Source organism: Syngnathus scovelli, chromosome 5 (assembly GCF_024217435.2).
Source record: "Syngnathus scovelli strain Florida chromosome 5, RoL_Ssco_1.2, whole genome shotgun sequence".
Taxonomy (NCBI): domain Eukaryota; kingdom Metazoa; phylum Chordata; class Actinopteri; order Syngnathiformes; family Syngnathidae; genus Syngnathus; species Syngnathus scovelli.
This window is the reverse complement of record NC_090851.1, coordinates 12,488,104-12,510,322: the sequence shown is the minus strand read 5'-3', so window position 1 is coordinate 12,510,322 and position 22,219 is coordinate 12,488,104. Positions and strand designations below refer to the sequence as shown.

At 42.0% G+C, this 22,219-nt stretch overlaps 1 protein-coding gene across 2 annotated transcripts; it reads left to right on the top strand.

Moving 5' to 3' along the window:
- Positions 1-6,811: 6,811 nt before the first annotated feature.
- card14 (caspase recruitment domain family, member 14) lies at positions 6,812-20,799 on the top strand. 2 transcript variants are annotated; one of them, XM_049720114.2, is made up of 20 exons: positions 6,812-7,121; positions 7,562-7,699; positions 7,780-8,105; positions 10,176-10,334; positions 10,421-10,540; positions 10,925-11,050; positions 11,943-12,086; positions 12,156-12,284; positions 12,494-12,591; positions 13,480-13,538; positions 14,876-14,960; positions 16,429-16,645; positions 16,808-16,934; positions 17,353-17,593; positions 17,675-17,738; positions 17,804-17,924; positions 18,027-18,188; positions 18,478-18,596; positions 19,009-19,124; positions 19,689-20,799. In XM_049720114.2, the coding sequence occupies exons 1-20, from the start codon at positions 6,905-6,907 to the stop codon at positions 19,894-19,896; spliced, it is 2,976 nt and encodes a 991-aa protein (XP_049576071.1). In that variant the 5' UTR covers positions 6,812-6,904; the 3' UTR covers positions 19,897-20,799. The 2 variants fall into 2 exon arrangements, with proteins under 2 accessions (XP_049576071.1, XP_049576072.1); XM_049720115.2 differs by having other exon boundaries at positions 6,995-7,121; positions 7,485-7,699.
- Positions 20,800-22,219: the final 1,420 nt, after the last annotated feature.

Here is a 22,219-nt window from a genome sequence, read left to right as displayed (position 1 = left end):
AGACTGTTGACTGCCGCTTCTGTCCCGGACCATGTCCATTACTTGTTTTTCGTTTTTTCCTGTTTTCAGTGTACTCGTCTATTTTTTTTATTTCTCGTGTTGTCTTTCGTCCACCTCGCATCCCTGCAGCTCCACTCTCGCCGACTTGTTTCCTCTCCCTCGGACTTCCAGCTACGTTAGCCAGCTAGCCAACAGCCAACTGGCCAAAACCACCACCGGACGCTCCTGCCTTCCGACTCTGAGCCTGTGGTCGCCTGCTGTGGACTCGACGGCAGCTCTGGCCCGGCTCTCTGGCCTTTCGTCCGGCGTCCTCGGGGGACGGGCTCGACTCCCTGCGGGCTCGCCAACTGTGGCTCTGCCGTGTGCCGCCGTGATGCGTTGGGGCCTGCCGCTCGAGTGGTACGACCGGCCTCACCACCTGGTCCACTTCTGCTTCTCCACGAGCCTGGGATCCTTCGCCGTTGCCGCTACATCTCGATCGGCACTTCCCCGATGGCTCACCCATCTCCTCTTTCTGGACTACCAACCCCTCGTCACCCCCACCTCCCGTACTGCCAACCTCAACAACCTCCGCTCCCGCCCCTCCTGCTTCTCCATCCATCTCCTTTGCACTGCTGACCGATGTCCTGTTATTAACTATATCCTATTGTTGCTCCCCCACCCCCCTCCCACCCCCCGTACGTCCCCACTCTATTTATTCCCTGTAAAGCGTCTTTGGGTTATTGAAAAGCGCTATATAAATTAAATGAATTATTATTATTATTGTTATTATTATTTTGAAATGAAATAGCCTCGCAGGTACAACAGCTATTCAGTGACGCCCCCTGACCACGGTTGCCGCAATGCTGAGAAGCGATGCGACCTTGTAATTTACTAGTCGTACTAAAACGAACTGAAACATTTTGGCAGAGCGCTGTGTACAACCAGTATGGATCACCAAATTCATCAATTGATCCATACATAAGGCGCTCTGCATTATAAGGCGCACTGTGGTTTTTCGAGTAAATTTTAAGTTTTTAAGTGCGCCTAATAGTGCGGAAAATGCTTTTTTCTTTAGGGTCAATAGCAACCAATCTAAATGCAGTTTTGAATACTCAGTATTTGTTGGACATCTTGATACATTTGATAAAAATGGGTACATGTTGACACTGCTTATTGTGAATGACAAACAGAAATAAATACTATGTCTCTGGCATTCTTCATCAGATCCACCATGGATCTGCAACTGAATATGGACCACTGGAGACTCTGAGACTAGCTCCAGACCAGGTGTTTCCTTCCACTGTCCTTTCAACAAATGAATTGCACTTGCACAAAGCCACCACTAGATAATTTAACCATATTCTAGTCCCAGTGAATTTTCACTCATGGGAGTAGCATAAAGCCATCAAAAGCCCAGATGGTTAATTTTTCACTAATTTGCCCAGTTTATGTATTTTTTTTAATCACGAAAATAAAACAAAACAGACGTAGACAATCACTTATCAATTAGAGTGATGCATCTGGACATGTGACATATTGCAGACAGACACACAAGCGAAGATGGTTACTTTTTCATTAATTTGCCCAGTTTATGTATTTTTTTACTCGGAAAATAAAAAAGTTAGCATTTTCTATTTCCCCCATTCATTTTGGAGAAATAATAAAATAACAAATGCCTTTAGAAACGTCCACTTTTAATGAGGAATTGGGCAACACACCCCTCCCCTTCATGTCTTGGTTGATGTCACGGAAGGAAGCGATCACAATTGCCCCATTAGAAATGATTGTACAGACTATCGTTTAAAATCTGTAAAAACAGCTATCAATTGGCACCAAAAGTTGCATGAACATGGACTACTTATGACTACTTCAACAAATCACAAGGATTAATCTCTCTGTGGCTGATTTAAGAGATATGAGCAGCCTCTGAAGCCAGCTGAAAGTGCTCTGTCACGTCTGTCTGTTTCCTTTCACCAGTCACCAACATACACAAACACAACACATTCCAAGAGGCTTTATATAAGCTGAATTGTTTATACGTCGTTATAGTATATTCAATTGAAATTGGTAAGGGTTCATTTGACTTACGAACATTTCCCCAGAAGTCCACATATGGAGTACCGCCGATCCGAAAAGGACGTGCTTCAAACGGCCACACTCAGCTGAAGAGTCGGCCTTCTTGCTGGAAGTCCGGTGCTCCTAATCAATAAGTCCACCGCCACTCTGTTCCAAAATACCATTAAATCACTTCTGAGTTATTTTTTAAGGGGGAAAATGCTCAGCATAAGCAAATCCATGTGAGTGGCTAATCTCATGCATGGATAATCGGTATTGGCAGCATAAAACCTTATTTGGAACCCCTTTAATTTGTTTAAAGATACCAAAGCACTCCATACTATTTTTGGGTATTTCACAACATGTAAAATGTCAGTCAAAAAGTCAAGGTCACCTCTTTGACCTCATTATGTTTAAAAATTGTGACATTTCACCTGTTGACTTTCAAGACCCTATTTTCATCCCTGTGAGGTCTCTTCACATGAGAACCGGTCTTGTGTATTTCTTTTATATATAATGCTCCCCTCAAACTTAGATTGGGAGATCAATGGCTTGCTCAAGGGTACCTCAACAGTAGTCAGAAAGCAGACTAGCATCTCTCTTTTTTTTTTTTTTTTGCAAGGGTTAGGGTTATTTGTCTAGTATGTAATGCAGGGGTGGCCAATTAATTTAGCAAAAGGCCACATGAAAGTCAAGCGAGAAAAAGCATGTTGCAATGTCCCGAGACCCGAGTTAGGATGAACAATTCAGAAAATGGATGGATGTGTTGTTTCAATAATTGCTACATGCATAGATACGATATCTATTGTTACAATTAGTAAATAAATAAAAAAATTATAAGCAGGCATTTAAAAAACAGCTGCACACTTTAAAAAATTATAACGTTAATTTTGTGTCCTAAACGCCATGTCATGTTAGCTGTTCTTAATCAGGAATCCCAAACATAATAAGTAGAAAATTTTGATAGATTGATTTGCAGCGTTCGTAGTCCAAATCTTGTTGGCCTTCTTTTCCCTCCAACATGCAGGAAATAAGAATGTTGCCCACATTTTTTCATATTTGAGGTGGGAAATTGTTGCTTGAGCTGTCGAAAAAAATCACAAAATCCAGCCATAACATCATTAGGTTGCATTGCAGACACAATTTGTAGCGCTTGCTCACGACCTTCCTTGTACTTCTGTTCACGTGTGAACTTAAAATAAAAGTGCAACTTTTAAAATACAATCACAGCATAATTTGCACTTTACTTTCACTGTGGCTGGTGGACACGGAGTATGTGTCCCCCGTGGCCGCACTTTGTCCAAGTCTGGCCTAATGGGACAGCCTTATGTTCATTTGATTTATGTTTCTGTGCAAGGCATATTTTTCAGGACAACTCTGGTTGAAGTGAGTTAGGTGGGTTCAATTTCCATTCATACACATGTAGTTGAAGTAAAACAATTTATTTATCTTGATTATTTTTAGATAATCTTAAAATATGCTTTGGAAAGACTTCCTCCTCTCTGTTATCGAGTTTTCCCATAATTCAGCAATGACTGTGTACCTGTTTCCTTAACAGATTGCCTTGAGATCGTCTGTTTGTTTGCATAAATCATTCACAGCTCAGTAAATAGTTTGCTCACTAAGTGAGCAACCAAAATGAGAAACCCGAGGGTCTAGGGATTGTCAACCTGTGGTCTGCGGCCCTCTAGTGATCTTTTGCGGCATTACAATTGGAAATGGAAAATAATTGTAACATTTTTAAAAATAAAATTGATTTATTATTGAGAAAAATGTCAGATTGTTGAATATAATTAAATTCGACACTGCATTCATCACAGATTTCCATAAATAGATCTTTATTGATTTATGTATAAAAAGCTTTGCTAGCTCATTCTCAGAACAGCAGCCTCAAATTTCTTAGATATAAGATTTACAGTACAGAGAAAAAACAAAAGGGGAAAAAGGACAGGTAAATTTAAGCTTGCTCTTTAAGTCTTTAGGCCTAGCATCACGCCTATTAACATTCGTTTGAAATGGTTATCAACAACAGACTAAACTAGACTTAATACCCTAAATGTGTATAATTTTAGTAAATTATTCTCGTGCGTATCAGCCGCGCTGGATATGTAAATCAGCCCATCTAGCTGCGGTGAATATCCGATGGCACTTGTGCCAAAAATCCAGACAAATGTCATTTGACCAATGAGCAAATCTGCATTGGATGAGTGTGCAGTGTGTGCAGCGTGTGCACTGTGCGGTGTGTTAGCAAGAAAAACGCAAGTGGTGGACAAAAACATGCTCGTGACAGAGTTGATGTGCATTAATGATATTTGGCGCATGTATACCTGCACATAAATGGTTAGTAACACGAGTACTGTGGAATATATCTTTTACTCACCTAAATTGAGAGTGGCATTGCACTCATTGGGAGCAGATGCTGACTTTCTAATTTTTGCTTCTTTGGTTCTGCCATGTTTCATATCTTGGGGTACATTTCTTCTTTGTCTACTTTTGTCCTTCTTTGGTGGAGCAACTGCCTTGATCAACAGTAGTACGTAAGAGCTGTAGCTCTCTCTGGTGTTAAAATTAAAAAGTACACACTAAATACACTGAGGGAAGCAATTAAGTGCGGGCCATATTCTATTTATAAAATTTCTTGCGAGCCAATTAAAAATTGACCAATCACAGCCCATGGGCCGTAGTTTGGACATCCCTGTCACTTTACAGCAGCTCCAATCCAATTTCCTCATTTCAACAAGGACTTTGCACTGGACTGTTTGCTTCTGTCAGCTGTCTGGAATGTTTGCTTGGCTTCATTATGTCATGAAGTGAATGGAGCTGGGCAACCAAATGCAGCTTGGACCAGGGTTTATTGAACAAACTCAAAAGACAAACTATAGATGCTCGACTAGGGACGTGAATAACTGAACAGAAAAACTAGAACAGAACAGACTGGAGACTAGAAACAAGACATGAGACGAGAACAATCCGACAGGGAGTGATACGCAGACAGGACTTAAATACATGACAGGTAACGAGAGGCAGGTGACGACGATTACATAAATTGTGAGCACAGGAGGGGAGGGGCGAGCACACAGACGTGAACCAAAACTATGATATTAAAACAAGGAAAAACTGTGACAGATCTTGACAGTAAGGGACGACTCCTGACATCCCAGAAAGAAAAAATCCCAAACTGTCTAACAAGGGGCTGGAGGGAACGGGGAGACGGCCACACGTTACACGCCGCCGAAGGTCGACTGGGTGAGGGCCGCTGGATCCGCGCCGCTGGAACTGGTGACGGCCGCAGCATCCGTGCCGTCGGAACTGGGTCGAGGGGCGGCCATGTGTCTTGCGCCGCTGAAGGCCGACTGGGTGACGGCTGCTGGATCCGCGCTGCCGGAACTGGTGGCGGCCGCAGCATCCGCGCCACCGGAACTGGGTCAGGGTGGCGGCCGCACATCACACGCCGCCGAAGGCTGACGGCCGCTGGATCCACACCGCCGCAACTGGTGGCGGCCGCAGCATCCACGCCATCGGGACTGAGTCGGGGGGGCAACCGTGCGTCAGGCGCCGCTGAAGGCTGACTGGATGACGGCCACTGGATCCACGCCGCCGGAACTGGTGGTGGCCGCAGCATCCGCGCCGTCGGACTTGGGTTGAAGGGCAACTGTGCATCTTGCGTCGCTGAACTGGGTCGGGTGGCGGCCGCTCGTCACACGCCGCCAAAGGCCGGCTGGGTGACCGCCAGAACTGGTGGCGGCCGCAGCATCTGCGCCGTCGGAACTGGGTCTGGGAGCGGCCGTGCGTCTTGCGCAGCTGGAACCCAGCTCTGTGGCGACCATGCAACAGTTGCGGGACCCGGCAACAGTTGGTCCAAGCACTGGTCGCTGAATTGGTCGGATTGTTCTGTCATGAAGTGAATGGAGCTGGGCGACCAAATGCACCTTGACCAGGGTTTATTGAACGAACTCAAAAGATAAACTATAGATGCTCGACGAGGGACGTGAATAACAGAAAAATTAGGACAGAACAGACTGGAGACCAGTAACGAGAGACGAGAACAATCCGACAAGGAGTGACACGCACACAGGGCTTAAATACAAGACAGGTAACGAGAGGCAGGTGACGGCGATTACGTAGATTGTGAGCACAGGAGGATAGGGGCGAGCACACAGACACGTGAACCGAAACTATGACATTAAAACAAGGAAACAAATTGTGACAGATCTTGACATATTAATGAGGAATTACCAAGGTAAACTTGTGAGGCATGTAATTTTAATTTTAGTTAAATAACCTTCATATATATGCAGAGCTGCAGAGCTTTTTTAAATTATGTATTATGATGTACAGGAAAACTGGTCACCTAATGTGTGAGTAGATGAGACATTCAGTACATGTAGTTCTTTGTGACAACTAATATAATTGGTTGTAAAACACAAGACTGATACAGGCCAATCCCACATTGTTTAATATTGAAAAAATGGTCTGCTTTGTGTTTGTATGTCATCATGTAATTTATGATTGCAACCCAGTGTTGGGATTTTGTCAACTGTACGTATGTAATCTGCCCTTACTGTGGAGAAGACTTGTGTTACAGGTCTTTCCACATGCCCAAAGACCAAAACGCACACGCACACACACACACACGCACACGCACACACACACACAGACACACACACACACACACACACAGTCGCTCACACTCTACACTTGATTTGCTATAACACCTGACAAACACCTAGTGGGTGTGGAGAGACTGTGCCTTTTATATCATTGGCCTGCCTCTTTCCGTCTCATTGTTCTTGTCTTGTTCTAGTAATGAGTCACCGAGCAGCGCCAGCCACCAGCAGCCATTGTTGTTGATTTATACGACACAATCATGATGGCAGGAGAAAGTGTGCCCGAGGGGCCGGACCTGAAGGGAATGGGTGAAGAGGAACTCTGGGAACTTATCAATGACAACCGCCATCGGCTGTCCCTGGGGGTACGGCCGTGCATTCTTATCCCGTACCTTAGGCAAGCCAGGGTTCTCACTGAGATGGACGAGGATGAGATCCTCTCCAGCCACAACCTCACCAATCGCTCAATGAGAACAAGTAAGATGCTATATATATATATATGTAACATGTCTTGTCACCGTGGGATAGTAGGAAACGCAATTTCGATCTCTTTGTGTGTCTTGACATGAAGAAATTGACAATAAAGCAGACTTTGACATTGACTTTGATTACCTGGTAAACATTACGCTTCATTTTTATAAAATGAACACTTCACCTCCTCCCCACGTAAAACTTAGACAGTCTTACTGTAAACTTATTACTTGTAAGTGTAGTTATTGCAAATACATTCTAAAATTGCCCTTTTTTTTCAATTAAATTAAAACTTTATTTTCATCTATTGTCTGCTGCCAAGAAAATGTATTCTCAATTGCCTGACCTGTATCACAAAGTTCAATAAAGTCAATCAATAATCATTATGATTATTGATTGATAACACACACACACACACACACACACACACTGTTTGTTGTTTGCAGGCCATATGATGGATCTGTTGCGGACCCAAGGTAGGAACGGTGCAGTAGCTTTGCTGGAGAGCCTGATGATCCACTACCCAACACTCTACACTCAAATTACTGGACGCAAACCCAGCTCAGAACCCTCAAGATTCAGTGGTTTGTCAAATGTCCGCTAGTGCCAATGAGTTTTATATTCCATATAGCTTACTTACCCTATGTCTTGGTTCTCTGCGCAGGCCTGATAAAGTATTCTGAACTGACTGAATACCTTATCAGAGCAGTAAGCGGGATGCAGAATGAGCTTTGGGAAGCTCGCTCTGAGGCTGGAAGAATGAGTGCTCACTGTGCCTCACTTGAGTCTGAGATTCAGCAGATAATGGAGCGCGAGGAAAAGTCCAGATGCCTTCAATTGGAATATGAGCGCATACATAGACACTTGTCTTCACTGCAGCATGAAGTTACACAATTGAAGGACGAGAAGTGTGACTTATATGTCCGCTATACTGCAGCTATTGAGGAGAAATCAGCTGTGAGCATGCGCCTCCATGACCTCAACTTGCAGGTTGGTAGTCATCACTGTTTTTGGTTAAAATAGACCAACCCTATCATACACCTGATCAAGGTTTGTGATGTAACTGGAAAGTTATCAAGTTAGTTGAGTAATTGCCTCCCACAATTATAGTCTAAGAATAACTTTTTGGTTTTGGGCCAATTCTTCTGCATTGTAATCTCAATAATGATACAACATTTGTCTATAAATGCTGTAGCAGGACAAATTTGAGTAGTTGCTCAATTAATGATGAGTTATTTAACGTGACGACAATGTTGTTTTTCTCAAAATACATGGCAAATGAAAGTATGTTCACAACACTACCAAGAGTGCAAGTGCCAACCCCCTTAAATAATCAACATAATATTATTTGATAATTCACAATAAAACTACTGTATTTTCTGGACTATAAACCGCTACTTTTTGCACAAGCTTTGAACCCTGCGACACTCTTTGTGTAGCCCGTATCACATTGCCAACTTTAACCCTATAAGTCAGGGGTGTCAAACTCCTTTTTTTCGCGGGCCGCATTGTAGTCATAGCTTCTTTCGGAGGGCCATTATGACTGTCAACCCAAATACATGTATGAGCACCTCATATTACATACAGTAAAAGCTGCAAAACAAACTGACAAATAACTTGTTTACAAATCAGACGAGTAAAAACTGGTCAAATATTTAAAAAAATATATATTTTTAAAAGTGAAGACAATTTGCAATTCAAGTAATGACACACGAATTTGAAGCACAATTTGTCTTCGCGGGCCACACAAAATGATGTGGCGGGCCATATCTGGTCCCCGGGCCTTGAGTTTGACACCTGTGCTGTAAGTGATCCCATTTTATTCATTATTAGTTGTGTGTTGCTAGTGTTCCCTGCACATAAAGTTTATTATATTCTTCGCTGAACTTTATACATGTTTGTATGTTTGCAGAGCTCCTTCATCTCTGACAATAAATGTTATCTTGATAAAAGGTATGCGGCCCCCAAAGAACCATCTCTTTCCTGACAATCCTCTTTGTGTATATTCTCTTACAAATGGTAATTAAACATTAAAACACTTGCGGCTTATAGTCCAGTGCGGCTTATAGGATATGAGCGAAACAAGACTTTCCCCTAATATTAGCTGGTGCGGCTTATAATCAGGTGCGATTTATAGTCCAAAAATTACAGTATGTTTTCACTACCCGAATCTGATTGTCAAAATCCTGAGGGAATATTTGCCAGTAAATAATGAATTACGACGATTTGATGTAAAACTAAAAACAATGCACTGATAACACAGGTTGTCATTTTGCTTTGCTCAATAGCAAAAGTGCTGTATAAACCTGTCTATGGGCATTCTGTCATTTAAACATCACACTTTAAACTCAAATGTCGAGCAAAAATGTACACTGTCCAATACTGTTCTGTGTTTTATGATTTCACTCAACTATTTACTCATGTCTGAAAAAGTGTTTTCAACAAAGTGGCTCTTCAGAAATGTTTGCTGTGCATAGCATTCCACGCACATCATCTTTTGTGATTGCCCCAGATTACATACTGTGATAACAAGGTCTCTTTAATTACAATGTATTTGTCTTGCATGGGTTTTCTGTGGGTACTCCAGGTTCCCCAACATTCCATAAATTGTTGTTTGATTTAACGTCCCTGGGATTGGATAGCAACCAGTCCAGGGACTCCCCTGCCTTTTGAGTCAGTTCTTCCAAATGATGTCAAATCAAAATTTACTACAATTAAGCTGTAGGAACCTTTCATATATGATCAGTGGACGCACAATAAGCCTCCGTGGCAAGAGCTGTGAATACTTGTGCGCATACAGTTTCTTAGTATTTCTCTTTTTTATTTTACTAAAGAGGCTATTTGCTGAAACAAATGTAGTAGAGGAGTTGTTCTTTAAAAAAAATCAATAAACGTTCTTAATTTTTGGTTTACAGATGCAGTCTGGACAGTATGTGTCAAGTGGATAATCACATTGAAAAGTCATTTGCGACTACCACTGCTGTTGTTGTATTGTACCTTGAGATGTAACAGTAATGTATCACAATTGTCAATATTTTGTCTCATCCTTACTTACAACAGATATATCAACTGCAAACAGAACTGCAAAAGGCCAAAACAGAGAGTGACTTGCAGAAACGGCGCTCTCTGAAAGCTTTCCCTGTAGCTGAGGAGTCTCAGCTGCAAGAGGAAGTCAGGAGTCTGCGCTGCCAGTTAGTCAAGATTGAGAAACTGAACCCAGTGAGAAAAATACTCAAAGATTCTATTAGAAGCCGTCATTATTTTTATCTGCATTGTTGGTGTTTCATCGACTCTCACTCTGTCAGGCTCATCAGGATATTCTGGCTCAGGACCTGGCTGAGGCGAAAGATAGCCAAGTGGAGCTCGTAGATCAACTCAAGCGATATACGGAAGAAAATGAACAAATGCACAGAGAAAAACAAGAGGTGAATTCAGTTACTGTCACTGGAACTAGTGTTTAGAATTTTGACGCCTTCAGATGTTTCTTGCTCCAGCTAACATGTCGTTAGTAGGTATTTTGTGACTTGTGAAATGGAATATGTCAGTTAGGATTCTAGGAGTTCTTGCTTAGCAGCTACTATGTTTCCTCGAGACAGACAATGAAGCTGACAGACAGATGTAGCAGCTTTATGTTCTTGAGGTAGGCAGTGAACACTTGACTCTGCAGTAATGGAATGGGGGAACTTGTCCTCCAAATACATTTGTTATACACGAATGAAGTTTCTCTTTGTATAAACATTGTCTTAATTTAGTTATCAAATGTTGTGTCTCTATAAAGTGACAACTACATTTTGTGTATCATTGTTCAGCTTCTGGATCAGAATGAGTGTCTGACCCTCCAAGTGAAGCAGCTGACCCAGGACTGTAACATGCATCAACAGACGAGCACTACGATCCAGAACCAGATGAGAGAGCTGCAGACAGAGAGAGACCAAGTAAGCAAGACTCAACAATGTAACTTTTTATTGGACACTGTAAATTAAGGTGAAATAGAGATGACACTTCCCAGGAATTAGACTTCACCTTACCCAGCACACAAAGAGTTTATAACACTATTCCTTTACTCAAATACAAATTAAATTGATTTCTTTCCTTTTTTAATGTTTTTTTTGTTTTGTTTTTTGCTTCATTTGCTCTCACTGTTTGTTTGCATGTTCAAAATAAAGGCTTATTCAGCCAATCAATCAAAAACCACCCTAAATTAACATATGTAATTACAATTGGTAACATTTTTCCTACATGAGTTTGAATTATAGAAAGAAGCAGCAAGCGACAGCTTCAGATTTGGGACAATTATGGTTAAGTTAACACTTAAAATCACCCAAGAATTACTCAATTTTCAAATTTGATACTGTGAATCAAAATACAATAACTAATTGATGCAGCAGTCAAAACCATAAACTAGCAGTCTTCATTTCATCAAAACCATTGTGAAATCTGTGATTTCCAGCAAATAATCAACTACTCACTTCAGTCAGGCGAGGTTCATAAACACTTGAAAGTAGCAGCCATTAAACAATTTCTAAACAAGAGAACACTGATTAACAAATTGTACACCCATCTCAAATCATCCCTTCTTAAGAAAGATTGTCAAGAAACTGTTCAACTCTGCATTTTTTTACAATTCGAATGGGCTCTTTATTAACCTTCAATCTAGTTTCTGTCATCATTGTATGATAAACGATTAAACACTGACGCTGGGAAGGTGTCAATGCTAGGCTTATTGAATGTTGTTTGATACTGCTGATCGTAAATTACGGTTGAAAAGGTTGGAAACCTTGGTAGGATTGAATGTAACTGAGTTGCAGTGGTTTCCCTGCATCCTAGGCATACCTTTCTAGAAACGAGGCCCAGACCCAGATCGCCCGCATCCTGGCTGAGAAGGACATCTTGAGGTCTCAAATGATGGGTCTCCAGGAGAGAGCCTTTTGTGTGAATGCCAAACACAACATAGAACAACAGAGCTCTAATGTAATTTTGGACTAAAAATGCACTCGCCGAGGAAAAGAACTTCTAATGACATGCCATTTTCTTAAGCAGAGCGCTGCTGGCTGGAAGCATCATATAGTCAGCTCTAAAGAGTCACCATTCCGAAACAGACGAAGACTTTGTCGCATGGATGCAATTAGTCCTTTACCTTTGACTTCACTGAATCCCTTTACATCGGAGGTACAGTATGTGAATGAAAGTTAAGTTACTGTCAGAATTGGTGTTCAAAATTACCCAAGGGTTGTCAATAGGGTAAGCTAAGGGTAGTAAGTAGATTGGTTAAGTAGATACCTGACTTTGGTGTGCCTTTAATTAAGCATATATACCAGAGTTTTAAAATGTTAATGTTTATTTATATGTGTGTGCACATATCAACATTTATCTTGAAGTGTGAAGATGCAGTGGCAAGTGTCCGATCCCGAAATGCAGAGCCTCCCAGTCCGCAGTCTCTCCGCAAAAGAGAAGGATCTCTTTTTGTAGACAGCAGGTAAGTCTGCGTCTGTGAGTAAAATTTTACTGGGTTTCGGTTATTTAAAAGTAAACTATTAGCTCAAAGGCCCCTGGCAAAGTTTTACAAACACCTGACAAAGGGCAGGAGTTCAGCATGTCTTCTTTATGTAATGACAAAGCAACGTGTCAATGACGTGAGAAGATAATTTATTTTCCTCTCCAAACAATGTGATCATCTTGGCCAGTCAAACCTGTCTGAGTTGCTGCAAATGCCTCAGACTCAGCACGCACATGTTTACTAAACTAAATTCAGTTTTACATCTGGAGGGGACTATCTGAACAGCTCAATTCAGATTGTTTTCAAATCCGCTCGCTTTCATATGTAGTAAATACATTTTTTCATCACATTTTATCTGCAGTCTTTACGAACTCGTTGCACAAAGAATCACCAAATGCCTGGTATGAGCTCCGCGCAGAGTCAGAAACTAAGTAAACACACGAAATACTTTCTGGACTTTTTTCAATACATACCCTTGAGGTTTGCTTGTATGTTGCAATCTACCCACAGTCCAATAAGGCAATCCTCCTCTTTCCAGGGACCGATGTTTTCTAATTCTGCTATGTGCGATATACTATATTTTCTCCGCTCTTTGATTGGTGCATTTGTGTAGCCTGTGTGACAATGTGTAACTCCACGGTCAACTGGAGTCAACATGTGTGCCAAGAGTGCTATATATAAGGATAGCCAAACAAGGAGAAAAGTCTCAGTAGCACAGTAGGCTAGCTTGAGTCACCTATTTAATTGTGTGCCAAAGTGGCCTAATCTAACAGTATGAAGTTGAACTTCATTGTGTCCGTGTGTTAATGTGTGTAGGTCTGTGACTCACAAATCTGATATCATCTCATGTGTTTTATTATTTTGTAGCCTGGAAACAGCGGAGACTGATGATTCTTCATTGGACGATTTTGAGATTCTTCCCACAGGTGTGTTTTGTGTGTTTACATTGACGTTCCTTTTGTAACGCATGTGATTTTGCATGGACGATATCAATCTTGTTTGGAAAGTTTCTCATTCTTGAAGCTTGAAAGTTTTGTTTGACCGGTGGTTTTTCAACTTACATGCAAGAACCACATTTCGAAACTAAAACCTAACTACCTAACCCCCTCCCTTCTGCCAATCTACTGGCTCCAATGCCTATGCGATATTTCAGAGGCATGTCAATCAGGACATCCCCAGGTGGATCACAACCACCCCCGGTTACTTGCCACCGAGGAGATTTTTACCTTTAGACCCCAGAATCTGCTTCCTCATGGGACGGCATAACAGTGGAATTGAGGAGGTCTATGATAATATTTTCCCCACGGATTCACAAATGTACTATCTTGAGGTCAGCAGCACCCAATGCGCCAAAATAGTGGGTATTCTGAACTGCATTTGTTGCACAGTCAACCTGTCCACCCACTTGAAGGCAATGGAAGGCAACCCCTTGTTCACCCATGGTAAACCCCAATGTATCAGCGCTAAGTTGTGGGGCAATAAGTATGCTCACACCTGCTGAATGTCTCTTACCTTGAGCAACTCCAGAGTGGATGAGAGTCCAAGCTCTCTCAAGAGAACTGGTACGAGAGCCCAAGCTGTGTATGGACTCAAGCTCAACTGTAGCGAGTCGCATTTTCTCAGCCTCGCACACTAGCTTGGGCTCCTTCCCTGTCAAAAAGATGACATTCCACACCCCTAGAGCCACTTGTTTTCGATGGATGACCCTTCCAGGGTTATCAAGCCACAACTTCTAGGATCACTGGGACACGACCCTTCCACCAATCCATGCAAACATGAAATTTAGCAGCACAGTGGATCATATCGCTTCACATGTCTGCATCACATTGACGACATCCAGTTTGTGGGAATGTCTCTATGGAGTTTGCTCGTCATCCCTGTGCTTGCACATGTTTTCTTTGGATACTCCAGCTTCCTCCCACATTCCAAAGACAACATGTTAGGCTCATTGAACACTAAAAATTTGCTATATTTGTGCATGGTTGATGGGCTTTATCTGCACTGCAATTGACTGCCGACCAGTCTAGAATGCACCCCACCTCTTACTAAGAGGGGATAGGCTCCAGTTACCCATGAGCCTAATCAGGACAAGGTATTGTTTTGTAATGGTCTCTAATTATTGTAGTAAAATATAAAATTATTGACACGTCTTCCTTTGATGACAAGTCTTCACGAAGTGACGTAATATTAAGGATACATTTTTTTGTCCCCACATTGAAACAACATTGACGCCAAATCTTTAAACACCATCTCTTCTGTTTAGTGCTGACAGAAGAAAAAACTCCAACAAGAGACAACCAAGAGACATCAAGACAATGTGCGTCTGCTGGGAACAAAGGCACATACAGGTGAGGCAGTCCTACAACAGTCACATGACTCTAGGCATCTTTTAACCATAGATTTCATTGGTCAGTCACCCAACTACAAAATATATTGTAAGAATTGAAATCTAAACTTTGAATCTTGAAACTAGGCTTTCCACAAGGTAGAGCATGGGGTAATAAATAAACACTTCACAGTTTGTTAAAAGGGAATTCTCCCCAGTAAAAGTTTTCACAGGGATTATTGAAATGATACAGTAGTCAGAGACTTCACAGCCTTGATAGAACCCCTTCAATAAATTAGCATACAATGGGGGGGCAATTGGCCTCCCTTCAGAGAGCACATTTACAGACTGCACATTGGGGTTCACCCTGGTGAACAAGAGGGTAGCCTCCCTCCGCCTTCGGGCAATAAGTATTCCCACACCTGCTCGACGCCTCTCACCATGGGAAACTCCAGAGTGGAAGAGAGTCCAGCCCCTCTCAGGAGGACTTTTACCAGAACCCAAGCTGTGTGTGGAGGCAAGTCCGCCTATATCTAGTTGGAACTTTTCTCCCTTGCACACCAGCTCAGGCTCTTTTCCTGCCAAAAAGGTGACATTCCATGTCCCAAGAGCTAGCTTCTGTAGCCGGGGATCGGATCGCCAAGGTCCCCGCATTTGGCCGCCGCTCAACTCTCTTTGCACCCGACCCCATTGGCCCCTCACACAAGTGGTGAGCCCATGGAAAGCGGGACCCATATTGCCTTTTTGGGCTGTGCCCGGTCGGGCCCTATGAGTGAAGGCCCGGCCACCAGACGCTTGCCTCAAGACCCAACTCCAGGCCTGGCTCCGGTGACCCGCGTCCGAGCAAGGGAAAACGAAGTCCATTTGAATTTCTCATCATAAGGTTTTTTTTTAGCTGTGCTTTATCTGGCCCCTCACCTAGGACCCTTTTGCCATGGGGCATAAAGCCCCAGACAATTTGGCTCCTAGTATCACGCAAACCCCTCCACCACGATAAGGTGAAGACTCACGGAGGGGGTGTTTGAAACCACACATCAAATATGTACGGTCCAAATTTTCAAAAAACATTGCTGTCATGGACAAACCAAAACAACTGGATTACAATTCACTACTCACTTTTCTTGTCACTCACTTGCTCACTACTGTTCAAAGCTCAAAATTAGCAATTTTGCATCTTAGTTTGCGAGTCAAAATTCACATTTTGCGCCTCAAACAATCACAATGTTCGTGTGGCAAAACACAGAAACCAAATTTGGCATGAATTCCCCCATTTGTGGAACAGCCTTCCGGAGAACCTCAGGGCTGCAAAGAATGTACTCATTTTTAAGAACAGGCTCAAGACCCACCTTTATGAATGGATGAATTAATGGATGATTGATTGATTGGTCGATTGGTCGATTGATTGATTGATTGATTGATTGATCGATCGATCGATCGATTGATTGATTGATGTGCTTTACTTTTTCTTATTTTCTCTAATCTTTCAACAGCCTGGATAAAAATGCTGTACCTCCATTCCTTGTGCGTTCACGTCCAAAAGCAGTTCGCATTAGTGGCCGCATAGTCACCATTGCCTTCCAGGGAGAGGCACTTCTAAGTCAGATTGCAGTGGTAGGAGGTAATAAGACTGGAGTCTTTGTACACGAAGTAACAGAAGGGAGTGCAGCAAATACTGTGGGTATCACCCATGGAGCACAAATAGTGGAGGTGAGAGAGGTCTATTTAATTATTATTATTTTGAGTTAATTGTTATTTAATTATTTATTATATGTTTATTATTATTATTATTATTATTATTACATCCATTATTATTACTGTATCTGAGGTGTTTAACAAAATTCAAGAATTCAACACACTGATGAATTGCAGGTGAGATACCAACAGGACGAGAAAGCTCTAAAGATGGTGTTGGAGGATTCCACTTTAGAAGAAGCTCTGTGGGCACTAGGTCAGGTCACTGGTCTCTGCCATCTCTCTTTGCGTCCAAGGCAAGATGGTATGTCCCACAGCATGTGCTTGAAACTCGTGGCTTGGCATTGTCTTGTTTGCCTTTTCAGTAATAATAGATGTGCAATGCCACTCTGGAAGTTCACTGTGACCCATCATCACCAATCCTTGCTTGTTTTGTTGAATGTACAACCCAAATGTATTCTGACATTTATAGTATTACTATGCAAATGTGGATGTGGTATAAAAGTTAATCCACCAAACGGTGGATACATCCGTGACACAGTCTCAAGTACAGTGTTTCTGCCATTATTTTTTTAGGTACATAGGTAAGTATAACAAACACAATGGAGAGTCGCTGAAACGTCAACAATTCCATTAATTAGCTTCGACTTTGTTTGACATTTTTTTCACAACTCAGCTCACTCATTTTATAGAACTTTGTTTTCTTTCTGCATTTTGTCCAGACTATGAGGCATTGCTTCAGCAATTGCAGGAGAGTGAGATGTCATCAGGTGACTCTTTCTACGTGCGCGTCAACGTGACCATCCCTGCAAGTCTCAAAGGGACACTGAATGTATCTTGCAACGACATTCTACATGTGACCAACACAAGACCGACAGACACCGAAGACTCGTGGTATGCGAATCAAGTTCATCCTTGCCAGCTTCTGGCCCTCCACAGTGGATTAGTACCCAACTACTACAGGTATTTATGAGCCATATGCAAAGGTTCTGGACATCAAGCATCATTATCAGTTACCACCTTCTTGATTTTCTGATATCACAGAGCACAACGACTTCTTATTCGAGCTATTGAAGAAATGAACTTTCAAACATCTAAGTCTCAAAAGGTAAGAGTGATTGAATAAGGGGTAAAACTGCACAGCTAACTAATATATACTACTTCCCTCTTCAGCAAGGGCACATGGTGGATCAGAATACTCAGAAAACAGTGAGGATTGTCAGCACAGGTCGCCAAGGCCGAAACCCTCTCTGGGTCAGTGTAGAGAATGAGAAGAGCAAGAGCACAGAGTCGGGTACAGAAACACAACATTTTACATTTTATAACAAAGGAGAATTTATACACTTAATTGTAATAAATGTTTGCATAAAAACACTGTATACTCCCTTACACCTAGATAAAACATCAGCACCCAGAAGTCTAACCCTCATGCCCTACACACCGGTCACACCCCACTTTCCACCCATCTGTCGACCAGTCCTGTTACTACCATCAATCCTGGGGCGCATCCTGGATAAGAAGGTGGCAGAATGGCAGGGCTTTGAGATTTGTGAACCTGGTAAGAGCCATAAAAAATTCGAACAAACTCCAATTCTCAAAGATCATCGGGCAGTAGGCGGGGGACTGGCCCTGAACCGGTTGCTAGCCAATCGCAGAGGACACAGAGATGAACAAGCATCCGCACTCAACCTCGGGGCAACTTGGAATGCTCAATAAGCCTATCATGCATGATTTGGGGCAGTGGGCAGAAACCGGAGTGCCACAGAAAACCTTCGCAGGCACGGGGAGAACTGGGGGTGGAATTGCATCTCTGTCTATATATTTAATGTGTTTATTGCAACTTGCAGAGATGTTGAGTTCCACTGAACATTCAGCCCGAATGCAAAAGTCTGAGCTCCTGGAGGGGTGTGAGCAGGGAAGCAACTGTTGCTACACCTTGCATTGTGTGGAAAAAGTCATGAAGAAGGTTAGTGTGTGTCTATGTATACAGTATGTATGTATGTATGTATGTATGTATGTAGACTTCATCTTTTAGGCTGACTAAATTGCGTGCATTTACTGTATCTCCGTCAAGATTTCTCTGCTGGGTCTTAGATGTATTTAAACAAGTAACTGGTGAACAAACTAATGATGGCTAGTGATAGTAGGAAGAGCATAGGCATGAGAACTCGCTTGGCTGACGTAACTTCCCTGAGTTTTCAGAGGGTGTTCATAATGAATCTTTTAGGAGAGTTTGTGACACTGTTGAAGAAGCTGCTTACACACAATATATCAGTAAACGCACATACGCTAGACTCCAAGAAAAGTATACAGATCCATCCAATTAGGTTTTCTTCATTAGCCAATGTTCCATTGTTTGTTTCTAATTTTCATCTTAGGGTATACATTGTGTCTTACCTCTTGGGCTGGATTGTGTACGGCGTCTGCACAGGGCAGAAATCTTCCCTATTATCATCTTCATCGGCCAGTCAGCACGCAGCGCACGCAAACTCAAGTACCGTTTCTTCCTTCTTCATCCAAACTAAGAGTATTTAAGAAATGACGTTAATGACTAATTGATACCATTACACTGGACATGGGTTATACAAAAGCCCAAAAATACACGGAAGCCACATATTCAAATGCATATTTACACAATTGAGTGTTTCAAGGTCATTTAAAGTTCATCCATCCCTCATCCTTTTGACAGACAAGGTCACACCATAAATTTGTGTATTAATTATCCGGCTGAAGCCTCCACCTCAACTAAAAAAAGAAAAATCATCTGATGAACATGATTTTAGCTTCGTCTCAACATTCTATGTTTAAAAACCATGTAAATCCAATCTATTATCAGCATGTTATTTGAAAATGGTATACTGTATACTTTAATACTAATGTTAACCATGATCTTGATTGATTGATTGGTTGGTTGGTTGGTTGGTTGGTTGGTTGGTTGGTTGGTTGGTTGGTTGGTTGGTTGGTTGGTTGGTTGGTTGGTTGGTTGGTTGGTTGGTTGGTTGGTTGGTTGGTTGGTTGGTTGGTTGATTGACTGACTGATTGATTGTGCACCTTCTAGGTCAAAGCTTCACCGTCTCAACTGGTCTGAGGAGCATCTGCTGGTGTGTTCCAGAAGTGAGGAGACGCTGTTGGACAAACTGCCGTGTTTATATCACCGGGTGGCTCCTGACTCATGGTGTGACCAAACTTCACTACTGGCCAGGTTGCGCACCATCATCTGGGAGGAGCAGAGGAAAATTGTGTGGGTGGAGCCTGACCTGTGGTAAATGATACAATAAACAGGGGAAGATTTTAAATTTGTATTTGCTAGTTCTAGATAATTACAAAAATATATTCTACGCATGCGTATTTATCTACAATGTCAGAGGTACAAAACAAGGTGTGCTTCTCAAATGAGCAATTTTTTTCCTCAAGCCACAAATTTCATGAATAAACTATCTGCCATGTGTATAAAAGGCGTGCTGCCACGCATTTTTTGGTCTGTGCAGATTTTCCAATCGACTTAAGCGTATCACTTACGCACTCATGAAATATAAGAACTCTGGGTGGAGCAAAGTCCCTTGTCAAATGTAGCAGTGCACACATTCTCCGAAAGACTTAAGCATCTTTACGCTTGTCAGGGGGTTATGCTCAGAACTAGCACCCCTTCAAACATAATGCACGTAATGAATTCCTTTTGTGGTCCATTGATGACTGCCAATGCTGACTCGTGAGAGTCGTTTGGAGTTTGTCTGAAAGCACAGCTCACAACATTAGTCATTCTAATAGTGGCAATGAGTAACATTTTGAATAACTTAGTTTCGTTTGACTGATAAGATGCCAGACATGAAATCCACAGTTCTGTGCTCGCATGCGTGGTGGGAAGCATCGGCAACGCTTAAACAATGGCAAGCTCACTAACTGTGAAACTAAATGGAACAGCTCCAAATAAATTTTATTATGCCAGAAGGTTATAATTTTTGTGTTCACACAGCGTGCAGCCGCTCAGAGGAGTAGGTCGGGCTAGGGCTACGTGATGTAGAAGTATGTACTATTTTCCATTCACCAAGTTTAGTCGGCATTGTTTTGTATTTTACCTTCTGAAGTACCGCTGTACAGTATATTGTTGTTCATTTGTGTGAAATAAGTGTACCCTACATTTAGTAAATGTTGTATTTGCTTAAACTGTAGTACATACCACAGAAGTGTCAGTGTGATGATATCAAAGAGTAATTAGTCTCAAAACTTACTATCATCTATAACTAATATATATTCTTCATTATTCATTGTATTTTTTATTTATACATGTTGGTATTATGGGTTTGATACCCACCCCCCTTGTAGTATCTCTGACGACCTTCTTGCTTGGGGCCCCAGGGGACTCCTGCGACGCCACTGCACATGCTCCTTCAATGTAGCTCAACCACGAACCACATAGTCAATAGGGACTATCGCTATATAACTTCTGAATCCATACACGTCAGTTTCCAATTTAAAGTAAATTTATTCCAAATAGTAATTCTCAGTGTTTGAAAATCTATAGAATTCGAGATTTGCGTTCACAGAATTCAATGGGTCATGTTTTTGCTGGTTCCGCAGCTCAGTTCCTTGAAAGTGCGTGACTGAATAGAGGAGTGTGCCCTTCAGTGACACACACAGCACATCCGGGCAAAGTAGGGTCCACGGGCCACATCCAGCCCGTCCCTAATCGCTGCAGCCTTTAAAGTATATATAATAATAATTCAAACAAAAATCAAATGAGTACTGTTTTTCCCCCAATGTACGTACGGGGCAACAGTGCAAGCAAACAAATAAGTAGCGAACTGTCTTCAGTGTCGACAACTTGGATATTGTCACTGTTAAGTGCCTTTTCTAACCATTATAGCCACTATTTAAAAAGATAATACATTTTAAAAAAGAAGAGCCCCAAGGCCAAGTGTTGTCCTTTAGTTACCAGCAATCTTACTTTCTGCACAGTAGCGGAAAGAGACGAATTTACCCTGGTAATGAATTGTGAGTTCACTGGTTCGTGATTTGTGCTCATGTCAGCATACTAGAAACATATGGTACACTTTGATAGTGATTTTATCAAAACAAATATTTCCCAATTACAACATATTCTCTATGTATACCAGGGTAGCACGGTAAAGCACATTCCGAAAATATGCATGGTAAATCAATTGAGCACTCCAAATTGTCGGTGTGGTTGTGGGTATGAAAAATTGTTTGTCTATATGTGCCCTGTGATTGGCTGGCGACCAGTTTGGGGTGTACTGCACCTACCTGCCAAAGACTGCTGGTATGGGCTCCTGCACACCCGCAACCGTCGTGAGGAAAAGACAAGTTTGAGTGACAAGTGTCTACATCTTTCTGACAAGCAAGTCATGGTCACCAGCAAGCCAGGGAACATTGGCGTTGGTAAGTATAGATATAATAGTGTCATGTGATTAGCTTACTCGATTTGATAATTCAAATTAACATAAAGCTTGATAAAATCTGAATGTTTACTTCAACAGAATGGGCCATGGAAAAATATTTTAACTGGGTCACTAGAACACTGCAGTATAAGTGCATCCTGACATACAGTAGTTCTTAAAGTCTTAAATGAGT

Excerpts from the sequence above, each read along its gene's own strand:
- card14 (XM_049720114.2), top strand. The coding sequence starts at position 6,905 with ATGATGGCAGGAGAAAGTGTGCCCGAGGGGCCGGACCTGAAGGGAATG. Across the intron at positions 7,700-7,779 it reads AGAACCCTCAAGATTCAGTG|GCCTGATAAAGTATTCTGAA; the intron begins GTTTGTCAAATG and ends TTCTCTGCGCAG. Across the intron at positions 11,051-11,942 it reads TGCAGACAGAGAGAGACCAA|GCATACCTTTCTAGAAACGA; the intron begins GTAAGCAAGACT and ends CCTGCATCCTAG.